At 54.2% G+C, this 11,946-nt stretch overlaps 1 protein-coding gene across 4 annotated transcripts in view; it reads left to right on the plus strand.

Moving 5' to 3' along the window:
- Nucleotides 1–9,841, plus strand: part of NFATC1 (nuclear factor of activated T cells 1) — a 101,670-nt gene extending 91,829 nt beyond the window's left edge. For 3 of the 4 annotated variants that reach the window (XM_082639993.1, XM_082639996.1, XM_082639994.1), the window contains exon 10: nt 8,037–9,841. In XM_082639993.1, coding sequence (XP_082496119.1) covers nt 8,037–8,086 — 50 coding nt within the window. In that variant the 3' untranslated portion in view covers nt 8,087–9,841. The remainder of the gene's footprint in view (nt 1–8,036) is intronic. The other variant, XM_082639995.1, reaches the window with a different exon arrangement.
- Nucleotides 9,842–11,946: the final 2,105 nt, after the last annotated feature.

Below are 11,946 nucleotides of genomic sequence, written 5' to 3' on the forward strand. Positions count from 1 at the left end.
TGGGGGTGGGCAGGGGCTGCTGGTGGACCAGATGCGGCCACACTGTGGACACAGAGGCCACTGGACCTGGGAAACAACTGACCCGGGCCCACCTGTGGGGAGGCAGACTTGCCAGGAGGCCGCCTCTTCTCAAGAAACTAAACACCCACACGGGAGCCACCACCTCACGTTTCCTGCACCTGAGCTGACGCCCCCCCCCGCCCCCGCCAGTGGCACCGGAGCACATGCTTCCCTGGCTGTGCCCTGATCTCTGAATTGCAGCTTTAGTCGTGTTGAATCTCGGCTTAGCTCACGTCCACTTTGCTACCCTAAGTGAGAACTGAGTGTAAATGCACAGTGCAAACGGGGACGGTGTGTGTCCATCACCTGGGGGCACGTGTGTCCCAGCGGTGACAAAGTCACAGCAGGGACAATCCTTACGTGCATTAGGGTTCTCAGCCACCGTCAAAGGGCTTCCTTATCCAAGAATCATTGGGTTTGCAGGCTTAGCACAGCACATGGCATCTGGAGACTTCCCAGAGGTTAGTTCTTTAAGAAGAGATTTGGCCTGAGACATCTTTACTTCCGTCTACCTAAATTATCATCCTCTTAGGTTACAATACTCACTTGAGCCAAAGGTGTATTTTCTGGGAAAGTTAGCAGATACTTTTTTAAATCATCTTTTAGTTATAGGAATGGGAAAGAATGTCCTTCCTGTTTTGTTTTGCTCTTCAAAAAGCTCTTTTGGCTTTCCCTTAAAAATAAAAATGTCTTTGATGACTGGTCCTCTGGAAGAATACGCAGTTTTCTGTCCCTCGGAGGAAAATGGAGTGGGCAAGTAACGGTTGCTTTTGTGCCATGCGTGTATTTATGTGGAGTGTTTAATTGATGGTGAGCTCTGATGGAAAGCATCGTGGTACCTCACGCAGCATGTGTTGCTGTGTGGGAACGGGGACGGGGACAGAGCTCTACGGGGCAGTGGAATCGCCAAGACCTTCTTTGTTCCCTGTATTGCTCTTGTTTAAAGGACATTGATGCTTTAAAGAAATAGTTCTCTCCATAAAAAGGCAGCATCGCAGAACGTTGTAAAGCCAGAAATGGAAAACATGACAGTATCCCTGCTGGGCTGGCTAGTTGACTAAGTAGCAGTAGATAAACACTGTTAGTTTTTTAAAAATCATAGTACCATTCATTTCCTTATAGGAACTAACATAACTATTGGAAAAGAGAAAGATGCTTTAAAGTGTGTTGTGTGTAGTTAACTATGGAATCATGGAATATGGCTAATGTGATAAGCTATATCAACAAATACGGGTTCTTTTGAATTCACACAAAGGTACTATTTGTAAAGTATGGTCCTCACCCGAGTTAAGGAAGCTTTTTTTTTAAGCGAGTGTGGCTAGGTTAACACTGCTGAACTAGATTTCTGATTCTCTAATCCCAAGCCCAGGCCTGAGAAACCAGGATGATGTCTGTGTGGAGGCCGGCTGGAACGTTCCAGCACCTGCTGCTCCTGGCCCTCCCTTCCCCAAGCCCGCAGGCAGGGCCACGTCTCTGCTGGGGTCCCGACAAGGGAAAGGGACAGAACCCACCGCCCGCTCCCAGCCTGGGGCCAGGCACAGGGGCCAGGCACAGGCAGCTCTCCCGTTGCTTTTCCCGGTCGTCACTCACAGCTGTGTCCGATGAAAGACTAGCAACACTGCCGATTCTCTGTGACCAGCCAAAGGACACGGCTGATGTTCTCATTAACCTGAAAAACCTACACAGATCCTGGTTCTGATCATAAAGGGATCCACACACACATTGTCAGAAATAAGGAAACTGAGAGAGTTGAGGTGGCCCTGTCCCTCATCCCGCTTTGCGTGTTGTGGTTGAACCCAGACTTTGCATTAACTTCAGACCAGGGCGGCTGCCACTCACACGCCCAGTCGTTTTCTCTTTTTCCGACAGCCGGTGTATTGAAAGTTCACCGGAAGGTGCTAAAGCACTTCTCTTCCCTTTACCGATGCAGGACGGCGAGCCCGCCGATGGAGGCTTCTCAGCGGCCATCCTGCCACATCGAGACAGACCGAGGGGCTGCCCTGTCACCAGCCCCTCTGCCCAGGCTGCCCCCGCAGGGAGACCCCTGCCGTCCCCACTGTGTGAGCTCTGGTGCGTCTCCTGCCCTCTCTGGTCCCGTCCAAAATAAGAATCAGAGTAGTAGCTGCCCCCCAGAGCTGGGAAGATGCGGGGGCCATGCCTTTCCCAGCACATAGAACTCTAACCCAGGAGGAATCTGTTTCCCCCTCTGACATGACTGAGGAGTTCCCTGATTCTTGGGGCAGAAAGGGGCCTTAGTCAAGCCTCCTGTTTTCACAGAGAAAACCTCCAGGACCCACAGGGGCAGCACAGTCTCACGGGGGCTTCAGAGGCAGAAAGAGGACAGGACCCGGGTGGCCTTTGTCCAGCACTTTCCCCACAGCGTGTTCGGGACGAAGGCCTTGTATCAGGTTTTCTAAAGGAAGGTCACAGGCTGCTCACGCGTCTCTGAGTGACGGTTTTAACCATACAACGTGGACACGGCAAGAACTTAGGGCTGAGAGAAGTTGAAAAAGTAAAGGATGCTTGGCTTCGAGGCTGCCCCCTGGCGTCGGAGGGGCCGGGGCCCAGGTGCTGCCCAGGGACACCGGGCCAGGCCGTCTTTAAAAACAGCTCCGCCTTGAAGCCCTCTTGTGGCTTCTGTCGCTCCGTAGGGGTTGCTTTATATTTTGACTCTGGCCACGTGCTGTCCTGTATTTCCTGGGGTGTCAGGGACCTGCTGGGTGTCAGGACCCTGGGTTTTCCATCGTAGTCATGCTTCACTTAGCGTAGGGGAAGCGGGACGGTTGCTGATAAAGTCTTGGGACCCATAAGGCCGTGACACTGGCTGTGAGGACCCGCCTCGGGGCTGGGAGGGTGAGAGGCCCCCGCAAGCCAGGGGCGCGCTCTGACGGCGGGCCACTGCTGCTCGGATGTCAAATCTGAAAACCAAGTCAAGTCGCGTAGAATAGTGAGAAGAGAAGAGTGAGACGCTCGCCAGGTCCCTCAGCGCGGGGCAGCTCTCAGAGCCTCCCCGGGCTGCTCGTGTGACAAGCTGGTGCTGCTGCGGCATTAGGGTGATGTTGCTAAGACAGCGGCCAGCATGCCCCCTCCTGGCTCTGGTACCTGCGCCAACAGGTTGATACTGACCAGCTCATCTGCCGTCGGTTTTAGAGCCGGGGTCGTGCTGCTGGCGTGTGGCTCCTCCAGGGCAGGGGAAATAGTCCTCGGTCACCTGCAACGTGTCCTCCTTTTTTAAAAAAAGTTTCTGAAGCACGTAAAAGCTATACAGGAAAAATGACTGAAAGAAAAGGTCTTTTTAGCTCAAACACAACACTGTGAGTATGTGGTGGTTGGTGGGTGTGTTGATGTTTTGTTTTGTTGAAAGAGGAATGTGCACAGAAAAGGAAAGCAGTGACTGTGCCCTCGCCTCCCCTCGCGTCTGTGTTCTGACTGGCTTCGCAGCGGAGGACGTGAGGACCAGGGACAGAAGGGACTGGGGGTGGGGGGCAGACCCAGGAGGAGGGGACAAGCAGGCACAGGTCCCAAGGGCTGGGCTGTCGGGATCATTGAGACCCTGTGCCCATCCACCTTTCCCCTGCGCCTTTCCGACTTTCCCAGTAAGCACTGAGAAAGAGCAGTTCACGCCGGCCCTGTGGATCTGCCCATGGAGCCGGGAGGGAGCAGCCTGGAAGCTCCCAGACCCGCGGTGCGTGCAGGTGGGGAGGAGGGCGGCCCCGAGTCCTGGTCTCAGCTTCTCCCCTGTCGCTCAAGGGCAGTGACCCCGTTCCCCCTGGCCAAGCCTCCATCGTCACACTGCCTGCCTTGACTTTCTCGAGGGGTTGTTGCAGAATCAAGAAGAATCATGTATATACAAGGGCTTAGAAATGAGCACCGAAGGCTGCTTAGGTGTTGGGTAAATACGTGGTTTGTTCAGTCCTTAAGATTTGTCTTGAGATCCTTAGTTTAGCATTCAGAAACGTGGGAGCACTTTGCTTAAAGGTTAGGCGTTGAGAGGGGAGAAATACATAAAAACTGTTTGGACTCACAGTTCCTTTTAGGTTTGCACTGTTCTCAAGATAGTCACACAAAACCCACGCGTGAAACCTAAGAGATGAACCATGGATGTTTCACTACAACATGAAGCTCTGGCGTCAGCTGTTCTCAAAGCGGGGGTCAAAAGAAGAAACTCAGATATGAAAGTACAAATATTTTACTTTAAAAAGGACATTTCACCTTATGAGTTAATTTACATGCTCATTTATGAATAGCAGAGACATCTTTCTATAGTGTCAGGAAGGATATTTACAAATGTCATGCAAGTACAGGTGAAAAGCTATGCCTGTACTTTGTACATGTTAGTTTTGGTATTTTAAAAAATGCTAACTTCCTTTTCTCTCAATTCCAGATTTATATAGAGAGGTGGATTTGTGTGTGTGTATCAGATATACACATACACCCTGCGTACATACCCCAGATTGAAACAACAATTCAAACTGCCACATGAGTTTTAGAAAAAAAGAACAAGACTTTTCCACCTTAGGAGCATTTTAGAGAAAAATTAAATATAAGGGAAAAAACCCTTCTTATTAAATTGTGGTATAACAGCTCACCACATCCTGTTGCAGGGACATCTGACGTGAAGCAGAACAAAGGTTCCTCTTTCAGGTTCCTGACGATCCGTGAGGGTCACATGTTACCTGCTGTTCAAAATACTTCTGTTAAGAAAAAAAAACCTCTGTGTCGGTGGAAAAGCTGAATAAGAAGATGGAAATTATCAGTAGAAGACATTGTGGGAAATCGTAGGTGTCATCGGCACAACCATATCAAAGAGAGAAAGCCACCCCCAAAATAACCCACACAGAGCCCCGTGGCCGGGACTGATACGGGCTCGGACCCATGACCTCACGGAGGGAAGATAGGATGTGGCCGGGCGGCGGTGGGGCCCCAGGACCCTGTGCTTTGCTCCTTTACCCGCCGTCAAAGGCCCCTCCACCTCAGCAGCCCTTCCCTGATGTGGTCTTTCTTTATCCATCTGTGAAATGGGACCGTCATGGCTTCCCTACAGGGTTCCTGCGCAGATTGTGTCTGTGGAAGAGAGTGAGGTCTGGGCGTCCACCCTCAGCCGTGTGGACGCTTGTGTGAAGCATCATCTGCCATGGGGTTCCTGGCCGTCCAACATCACTTCGGGCAGCTGCCCGACTCAGGCCCCGCGGCGCTCAGGGAAGATGCTGGACGCTGTTTGTGCGTGTGGGATGGTTCTTGAGTCTGTTTCTAAAAGGAATGAAACCCTGTGACTCCAGCCTGACCTTGCCAGGTGTGGACAGCAGTGGGTCCAGCGGACAGGTTGTCCTCAGGGAGGCTCGTCAGACACCACTGGCCCACCGTGATGGGCAAGAGCTTTGGCTCCCCTGGTGCGTCCCGTGCCGCTCTCCTGAGGGCTCCCGACGGGGCCAAAGGAGGACAGGGCCAAGCCTCACTCAGAGAGTAGCCACGCCATGGCCTGCGTCTGGGCCCAGAACGTCCAGGACACACCGAGCAATGGCGCCGACTCCTACCAGCCCGGGCGCCCCCTCCGAGGTTCAGGTGCCCCAGTGGGTAGTAGGGGGAAGCCCACTTCTGAGGCTCCTTCCCCTTTTCTCTTGTCAAACAGATGTTATTTTTCCTGTGGTCTGCATAACCCTGAGTAACTAAAAGTATCGCAGCTACTCTGCTGCTGCCTTATTACCCCCGAGGCAGCCCTCCCAGTCCCCATCATTATTAATTTCGGGTCTTCCTCTCGATCCACAGCACGAGGTACCCTCAGGACACGCCCACAATCCCGCTCCATTATGACCCCCCGGGCCTTCCTCCCAATTCCCTTCATTATTACCCCTCAGGCCTCCCTCCCAATTCCCTTCATTATTACCCCTCAGGCCTCCCTCCAATTCCCTTCATCATTACCCCCCAGGCCTCCCTCCCAATCCGCTTCATCATTACCCCTCAGGCCTCCCTCCCAATTCCCTTCATCATTACCCCTCAGGCCTCCCTCCAATTCCCTTCATTATTACCCCTCAGGCCTCCCTCCAATTCCCTTTATTATTGCTTCTCAGGTTTCCCTCTCAATCCCCATCATTAGTGTCTCCTCAGTCATTTTTCCGCCACCCCTTGCTGGTCTTACTGGAATCAGATTTCTGCTGTGAGACTTGCATTGTCCTAACCCTGAGTGGGCAGGCGAGCCCCAGTTCCGTGTGGTGTGGTTGACCTTGTGCCCCCCCTCTTCCCGTGGGAACTTGCTCACCACTGTTCCCACCGTGACGCCCCTGCTTTGGGGGTTTCACTGCTAATCTCTCTTCCTGGGTGGAAGTGCCCCCGCCGCCTCCCTTCCCCCCTCCCAGTAGCACCTGCCACCCGGTGGGAGGGACGCTGGCCCATGTGTGGCCCCAAACCTTGCGCATTTCTCAGAACGGGTTAGGAAGCCCCACTGGGCCCACGGCCTAGGCTGCTCTAGGACAAATGAGATGGTGGCCACGACAGCGCCTCGTGGACCGTCGGTTGCTGAGTGAATCAGGGCGAAGGGCTGTGTGGTGCCAGTGCTGTCACACCTCGTGTGCGGATCCCCCCCCCACACACGCCCTGTATCTTTCTAGTACGTTCCACACCCTTGGCCTGAGACAGACACACCCTGTGTGCATGTGCGGCCTGTCCTGACCCAGACCAAACCCCGAAGAGACCGGGACGTGTGAGTGCTCTTTGTCAGAATGTTCTTTCATGGTGACTTTCTGTGAGGTGTGGACGGGGCCTGTGCCTCTTAGGGACCCAGAGGCTGGACCCGTGACGTGGAGGAAACGGAGAGGAGCTCTGGTCCTGGTGGCCCGAGTCCCGCCGCCCCGTGCCCCGGGCGGCCGAGGGGCGCAGAGACGGCTGCCCGCGCCCTGGGCCTCGTCCTGGCCTCCTTGGTGGCCGGGGAGCCTCTTGGCCGGGTGAGCGCAGTCCCCCTGGTGGTTACCGTGCGAGGCACGGCTGGCTGCAGAGGACGTGTGGTGCCCGTTGGGCGGCGTGTCGGTCCAGGCGTGGCCCCTGCAGGCCGCTGCCCGGCGCCCCCTTCCCGCGTGCTGGTGACCCCTCGGGAGGAGCCCGGGTCTGGGGTCCGCGGGGCGGGCTCCTGACTGAACCCGGGCCAGCGCGTTCTGTTATCAGTTCCCGTGACACGGTTCCTGGTTCCCCCGCTGGGCCTTATTATTGTTATTCTTAAAAATAGTTGGGGGGGGGTGTTGAAAGGCAGTTCAGGGAAGGGAGTGGGCTCGGGAAACGCACTCCACTAATTGCTCCAGGAAGCCGCCCCTGGCTGGGCGGGGGCCCTGCAGAAACACACGGTTTATCTGGCAGCAGAGGGAGCCCAGGCAGTTCCGTGACGCAAGCACGTCCCCACCTCTGAGCCCCGCGAGCGGTGGTGACAGCCTCTGGGCAGCGTTTCCCCCTCTGGTGCCGCGATGGGGGGCAGATGCTGTGCAGGTCACTCCCGTGGCCTCTGCCAGCTCCTCTCACTTCCCCTCCGGCTGCCAAAAAACACAGGCCGATCGTGGACACGAACGACGGGACAGACGTGAAGGAAGAGCCCCGAACAAAGGGAGGCCCAGGCCCGGCCGGCCAGCCCTTCTCCCCGAGCTGCCCTGGCCTGTCTGACCACGAGGCCACGGACAGGGGCCCACGGGGCGTGGACTTCACCGGGGCGCTTCCACCGCGGGGTTTATCTTTTGGTTTCGCAAACCTGCGGGAGCCCAGGCTGCGCACCGGCGCCTGGGTCGGTCGTCAGGCCCTGAGGCCGAGGCCTAACTGGTCTCTGGAATCACAGCGCCGGCTCCCGGGCAGCTGTGTCCTCCCGGCTCAGGACTCCTCACCCTCCGGGGCCACCTTTTCACAGGCTGAACCTAACTGACTGGTGGAATTTCTGGTGATTTATGTACGCTCGTCTGCAGAGTCCTGTCGCGCTAACGCGCTCTGTTTTTGTTTTCTTGCAGTAAACGAGATCATACGGAACGACCTCTCCAGTGCCAGCATCCACTCGTAGTCGGCAGTTTGGACTCTCAGAAGCTGCGTGGTGTTGATTTGACGGTGACAACCGAGTCAACAGACTGAACTCGCACCTGGTACCACTCGGAACTTCCACCTTCGTGAAGGCTTAGATCATTCGTACAAAGAAGTAGCTCAAGGAAGGAAGGAAGGAGGAAGGTCATCTCAAGAAGGAAACGCAGGCGGGTGGGTAGGGGGAGCACAGGAGACAGGCCGCGTGATGCTCCCCTCGTGACCGCAGCCCGACGTGGCAGCCTGACCCCCAGCGTACCCTTCAGGCACCCCTGCGTTTCATACTGGAAGTGCCTTATTTAAGCAGACCGCAGCAGCAGGGCATCATGGAACTGAGCATTGAACTGGCTACCCGGAGAGTATTTGTAGGAGCAAAAGCTGTAAAGGCATTTCGTCCTGAGGCTTTATCCTATGTATAAATTAAGAGAATACTGGCGAGCCGGGCCTGGTGAGGAAAACCTAACGCGCTTCCTACTTCCTTCACCTTTTCCTGGGCTGTGCTATACAATCCTGTTGCCTTACTCGGAGCATTTCAGAACTCTTCCCAGGTGTCATCTCAGCTCTTTCATGACTGCCTTCCCTCCCCTGTGTTACTCAAGCCTTAGGGCTATTCATTATAGCATGTTAGGATTTTGTTTTTAATCTGGCTTCGAACATAGCACAGGTAAGTTGAATAGCACAAGGTAGGTTACTGGACAAAAAAAGAAATCTGTCCGTCTCGGGATGGATCTTGCATTTGCATGTGTGTACATATATAGCCATATATTTATGTATGAACATAACGGAGGTGGTGACACTCACTCTTCGCCCAGCAAGGGCGTCCATGTCAGCAATAACCAGTATCCATTCTGGAAAATTCACCTGAGGCTCCAAAGCCAGCTTCCCAGCCATTTCCGAGGGGGCGTCACCCAACCCCCGGGAGGTCTGTGTGTTGTCATCTCCTGCAGTTAACCAAGCACTTTAGAAGCCGGGAGAGGTGCGTCCACAATACCGTCTGTTACCAAACGGCAAAATTGGAAAGAAACTATAAATAACGTTACAGAAGGAGTGTAATATATTTGTTCAGCTGTAAGATTATTATTTCACAGAAGCCTTATAACTCTGCTTCATCTAAGGAAACAATAACCAAAAACAGCGTTTAATATGTGGTGACTGTAGTGTGTTTCCAGACTAGTTACTGTTCCCAGGTAGGTTAGTGTGAGCTTACTACTGCATTTTGTACCCTTCACAGCTTATTACGCGTTATTGCTAGCAGTGACCTGTCGTTTCACGTAACCAAAAAGCATGGTTTAACGAAACATGTTTAACCTGATAACTGTGCCTTAGGAACTCACGCCCCCCTCCTGGAACTCCGCAAATCGAATCGCACCCTCGGGGGAGGTGACAAGTCCTGTCACCAGATTCGGCGTCTTGGTGGGGAAAGCGCTCTCCCACAGAAAGAATTATTTTACAAATGTTCTTCTGTACGATCATGTCTTACTTTTTTTTTAAGTCACAGAACCGAAAATCTGAAAGCCATATTTGTAACATTTGCACATTACTGTGAAGAGCTGAAGATATATGGCTTCGTGTACATATGACCCTGCCTTCCCGCCTGAAGCCCTGCCCTGCATTTAGCCTCCTAGGAGTTGCATGAGACATTTCTCGGGAGACTGTCCTATGGAAAGGAAGTGTTTGATACTGTGTTAGCTCTCTTTGTAGTTAGAAAATCGATCCAATAAAGCAATATTTTTTTGCTGGACGATCTTAGTTTGAGAGTGGTTCATTCCACGCCTGGAAAATCCTCTGTTCTGAAGCGCGTTCTCTGCTGTAGGTCCGTGTACTTCTGTGTCTGTAAGAAGGGCTTCCCGCTGAGCGGTGTGAGGGGTGTCTCCTTCCTCCCTACACGTCGGGGAGGCCGTCAGCATCTCTGCCCAGAGACGGAGCCTGGCGAGGCCTGGCACGCTCACGGGAGACCCGCCATCGCCACAGGACAAAGCGAGTGGCCGCCTGGCTTTGCCGTCTCCTTCTGCTTCTTGCAGCACCCTCCTGCCCCTACCCCCAACCCCTGCCTCAGGCTTGGGTGGGAGAATAGCATCTAGTTGTTGATAAAGCAAGGGTGGCACCTGGAGCTTCTCCAGGGATGAGTGCCCTGAATTGTGGAAACAATATTTTGCATTCGGGACGTTCAAAACGCAAGAATTCCTGTTTCTCTGGCCAGAAGGTTTACAGGTTGAGGTAAAATCCTAGGAGAATCTCATCAACGCAGTTAGCAACCGACTGTCCCAGCCCGTTTTCTGTGCCGACGTATTTGAAGGGAACCCAATGATAAGGTCTACGGGAGCTTGGGGAATCGGGGACACACTCAGAGGGCCTGGCGGAGATTGTGGACAAGGTGCCCTCGAGCCCCCAGGTCCGGCTGGAGAGCTGGGCCCCAAAGGGAATCCCAGAGCCTATGGGGCGCAGAGGAGGGCAGAACTCCCGTCTGCCTCACTGAAGAATGTGCTGGAGGCTGTTAGTTTCAAAGTGAGTTTTTACAAGCCCAACCCCATTCCCAACAACAGCATTTTATATTCCAGGAATAAAAATGTACATTTATAAAATGAAGGTTTCTGAAGAGGAGGCTGGGCTTCTGCGAAAACCCATTTACTTAGTTTGTGTTTATGTTGCTCTTGAAAAATAAGGAAAGCTTACCCACCAGCTCGTTTCCGGCAGTCAGCTACTGTGTTTTGCTCAGGCGTATAGACCCGGAGCGTCGGGTCACCTCCCGCCCATGACGTCCGGGGTGACCTCGGCCCCGCAGGAGCCCGGGCAGGTGCGGCCCCAGAGCCGCTGACACGGGACAAGCGGGGCAGCCTCGAGGGGCTGCCCTGCTGACCTCCCCTCTCTCCCCATCCCGCGCTGCCTGCGGTTCCAGCCCGGCCCCAGCCCAGGACGGGGCAGCGTGAAGAAAATCTACCACACGTCAGACCAAGTGCAGCCCGAGCAGAGCTCGCCATGGGAGCACCCCTCTCTGTCCGAGGGCGCCCCTGACCTGAGGAGGCTGGTCCCCGGCTGATTGGAAGGCTTCCTGCAGCCCCCCAACCCTGTCACCCAGACAGGCCGCTCCCTCCCCGCCCCCCCGGGATGCGCGGGCCCTGCCCTGGCTTCGAGGAGGGACCCGCGGGCCCGGCAGCTTCTGGTCCCGTGACTCCTCGCCGTTGGCGCCAGCCAGCGATGCTGCAAGGAGGGGGTCTCTGCGCCACCCTCGTTACATATTCCTTCAGAAATACGTTCCGCGTTGCAGTAAATAAACTGCATTTGAGTTGATGTGTTTGGGGAGAAGAAATTGAAAGAAGAAAGACCGGAGCGGCTGAAGCGGAGAGAAAAGGGCCGGATGTGGGGGAAGTCCTTGCTCCACTGTTTTTTTTTTCAGTTAAGGTAAAATTCAGAAAAGATGAAATGAGCCGATTTAAAGTGCACAACTCGGGGCATTTGGTCCCTTCACAGTGCTGTGTGACCACCACCCGTATCCCCCAGAAGGAAACCCTGTGCCTGTGCGCCGGCGCTCCCCACCCCCTCTCCCAGCCCCTGGGAACGACGTGAATTCTGTGCGTGGATTTGTACGTGCTGGATGCTTCATGGCCTCTTTCACGGGGCAGAGTGATTTCAAGGTTCATCCACATCACGGCATTTATCACAACTTCATTCCTCATGGCCAAATACCATCCACTGTGTGGATGGACCACACTTTGCATGTCCATCATCAGCCGATGGACATCTGGGCTGTTTCCACCTTTTGGCTACTGTGAGTAACACTGCTCTGAACATTCGTATATGAGTGTTTGTTCCAGCCCCTGTTTTCAGGTCTCCGGGGTACACACCTAG

Source organism: Mesoplodon mirus (assembly GCF_964341445.2).
Source record: "Mesoplodon mirus genome assembly, chromosome: 13".
NCBI lineage: Eukaryota > Metazoa > Chordata > Mammalia > Artiodactyla > Ziphiidae > Mesoplodon > Mesoplodon mirus.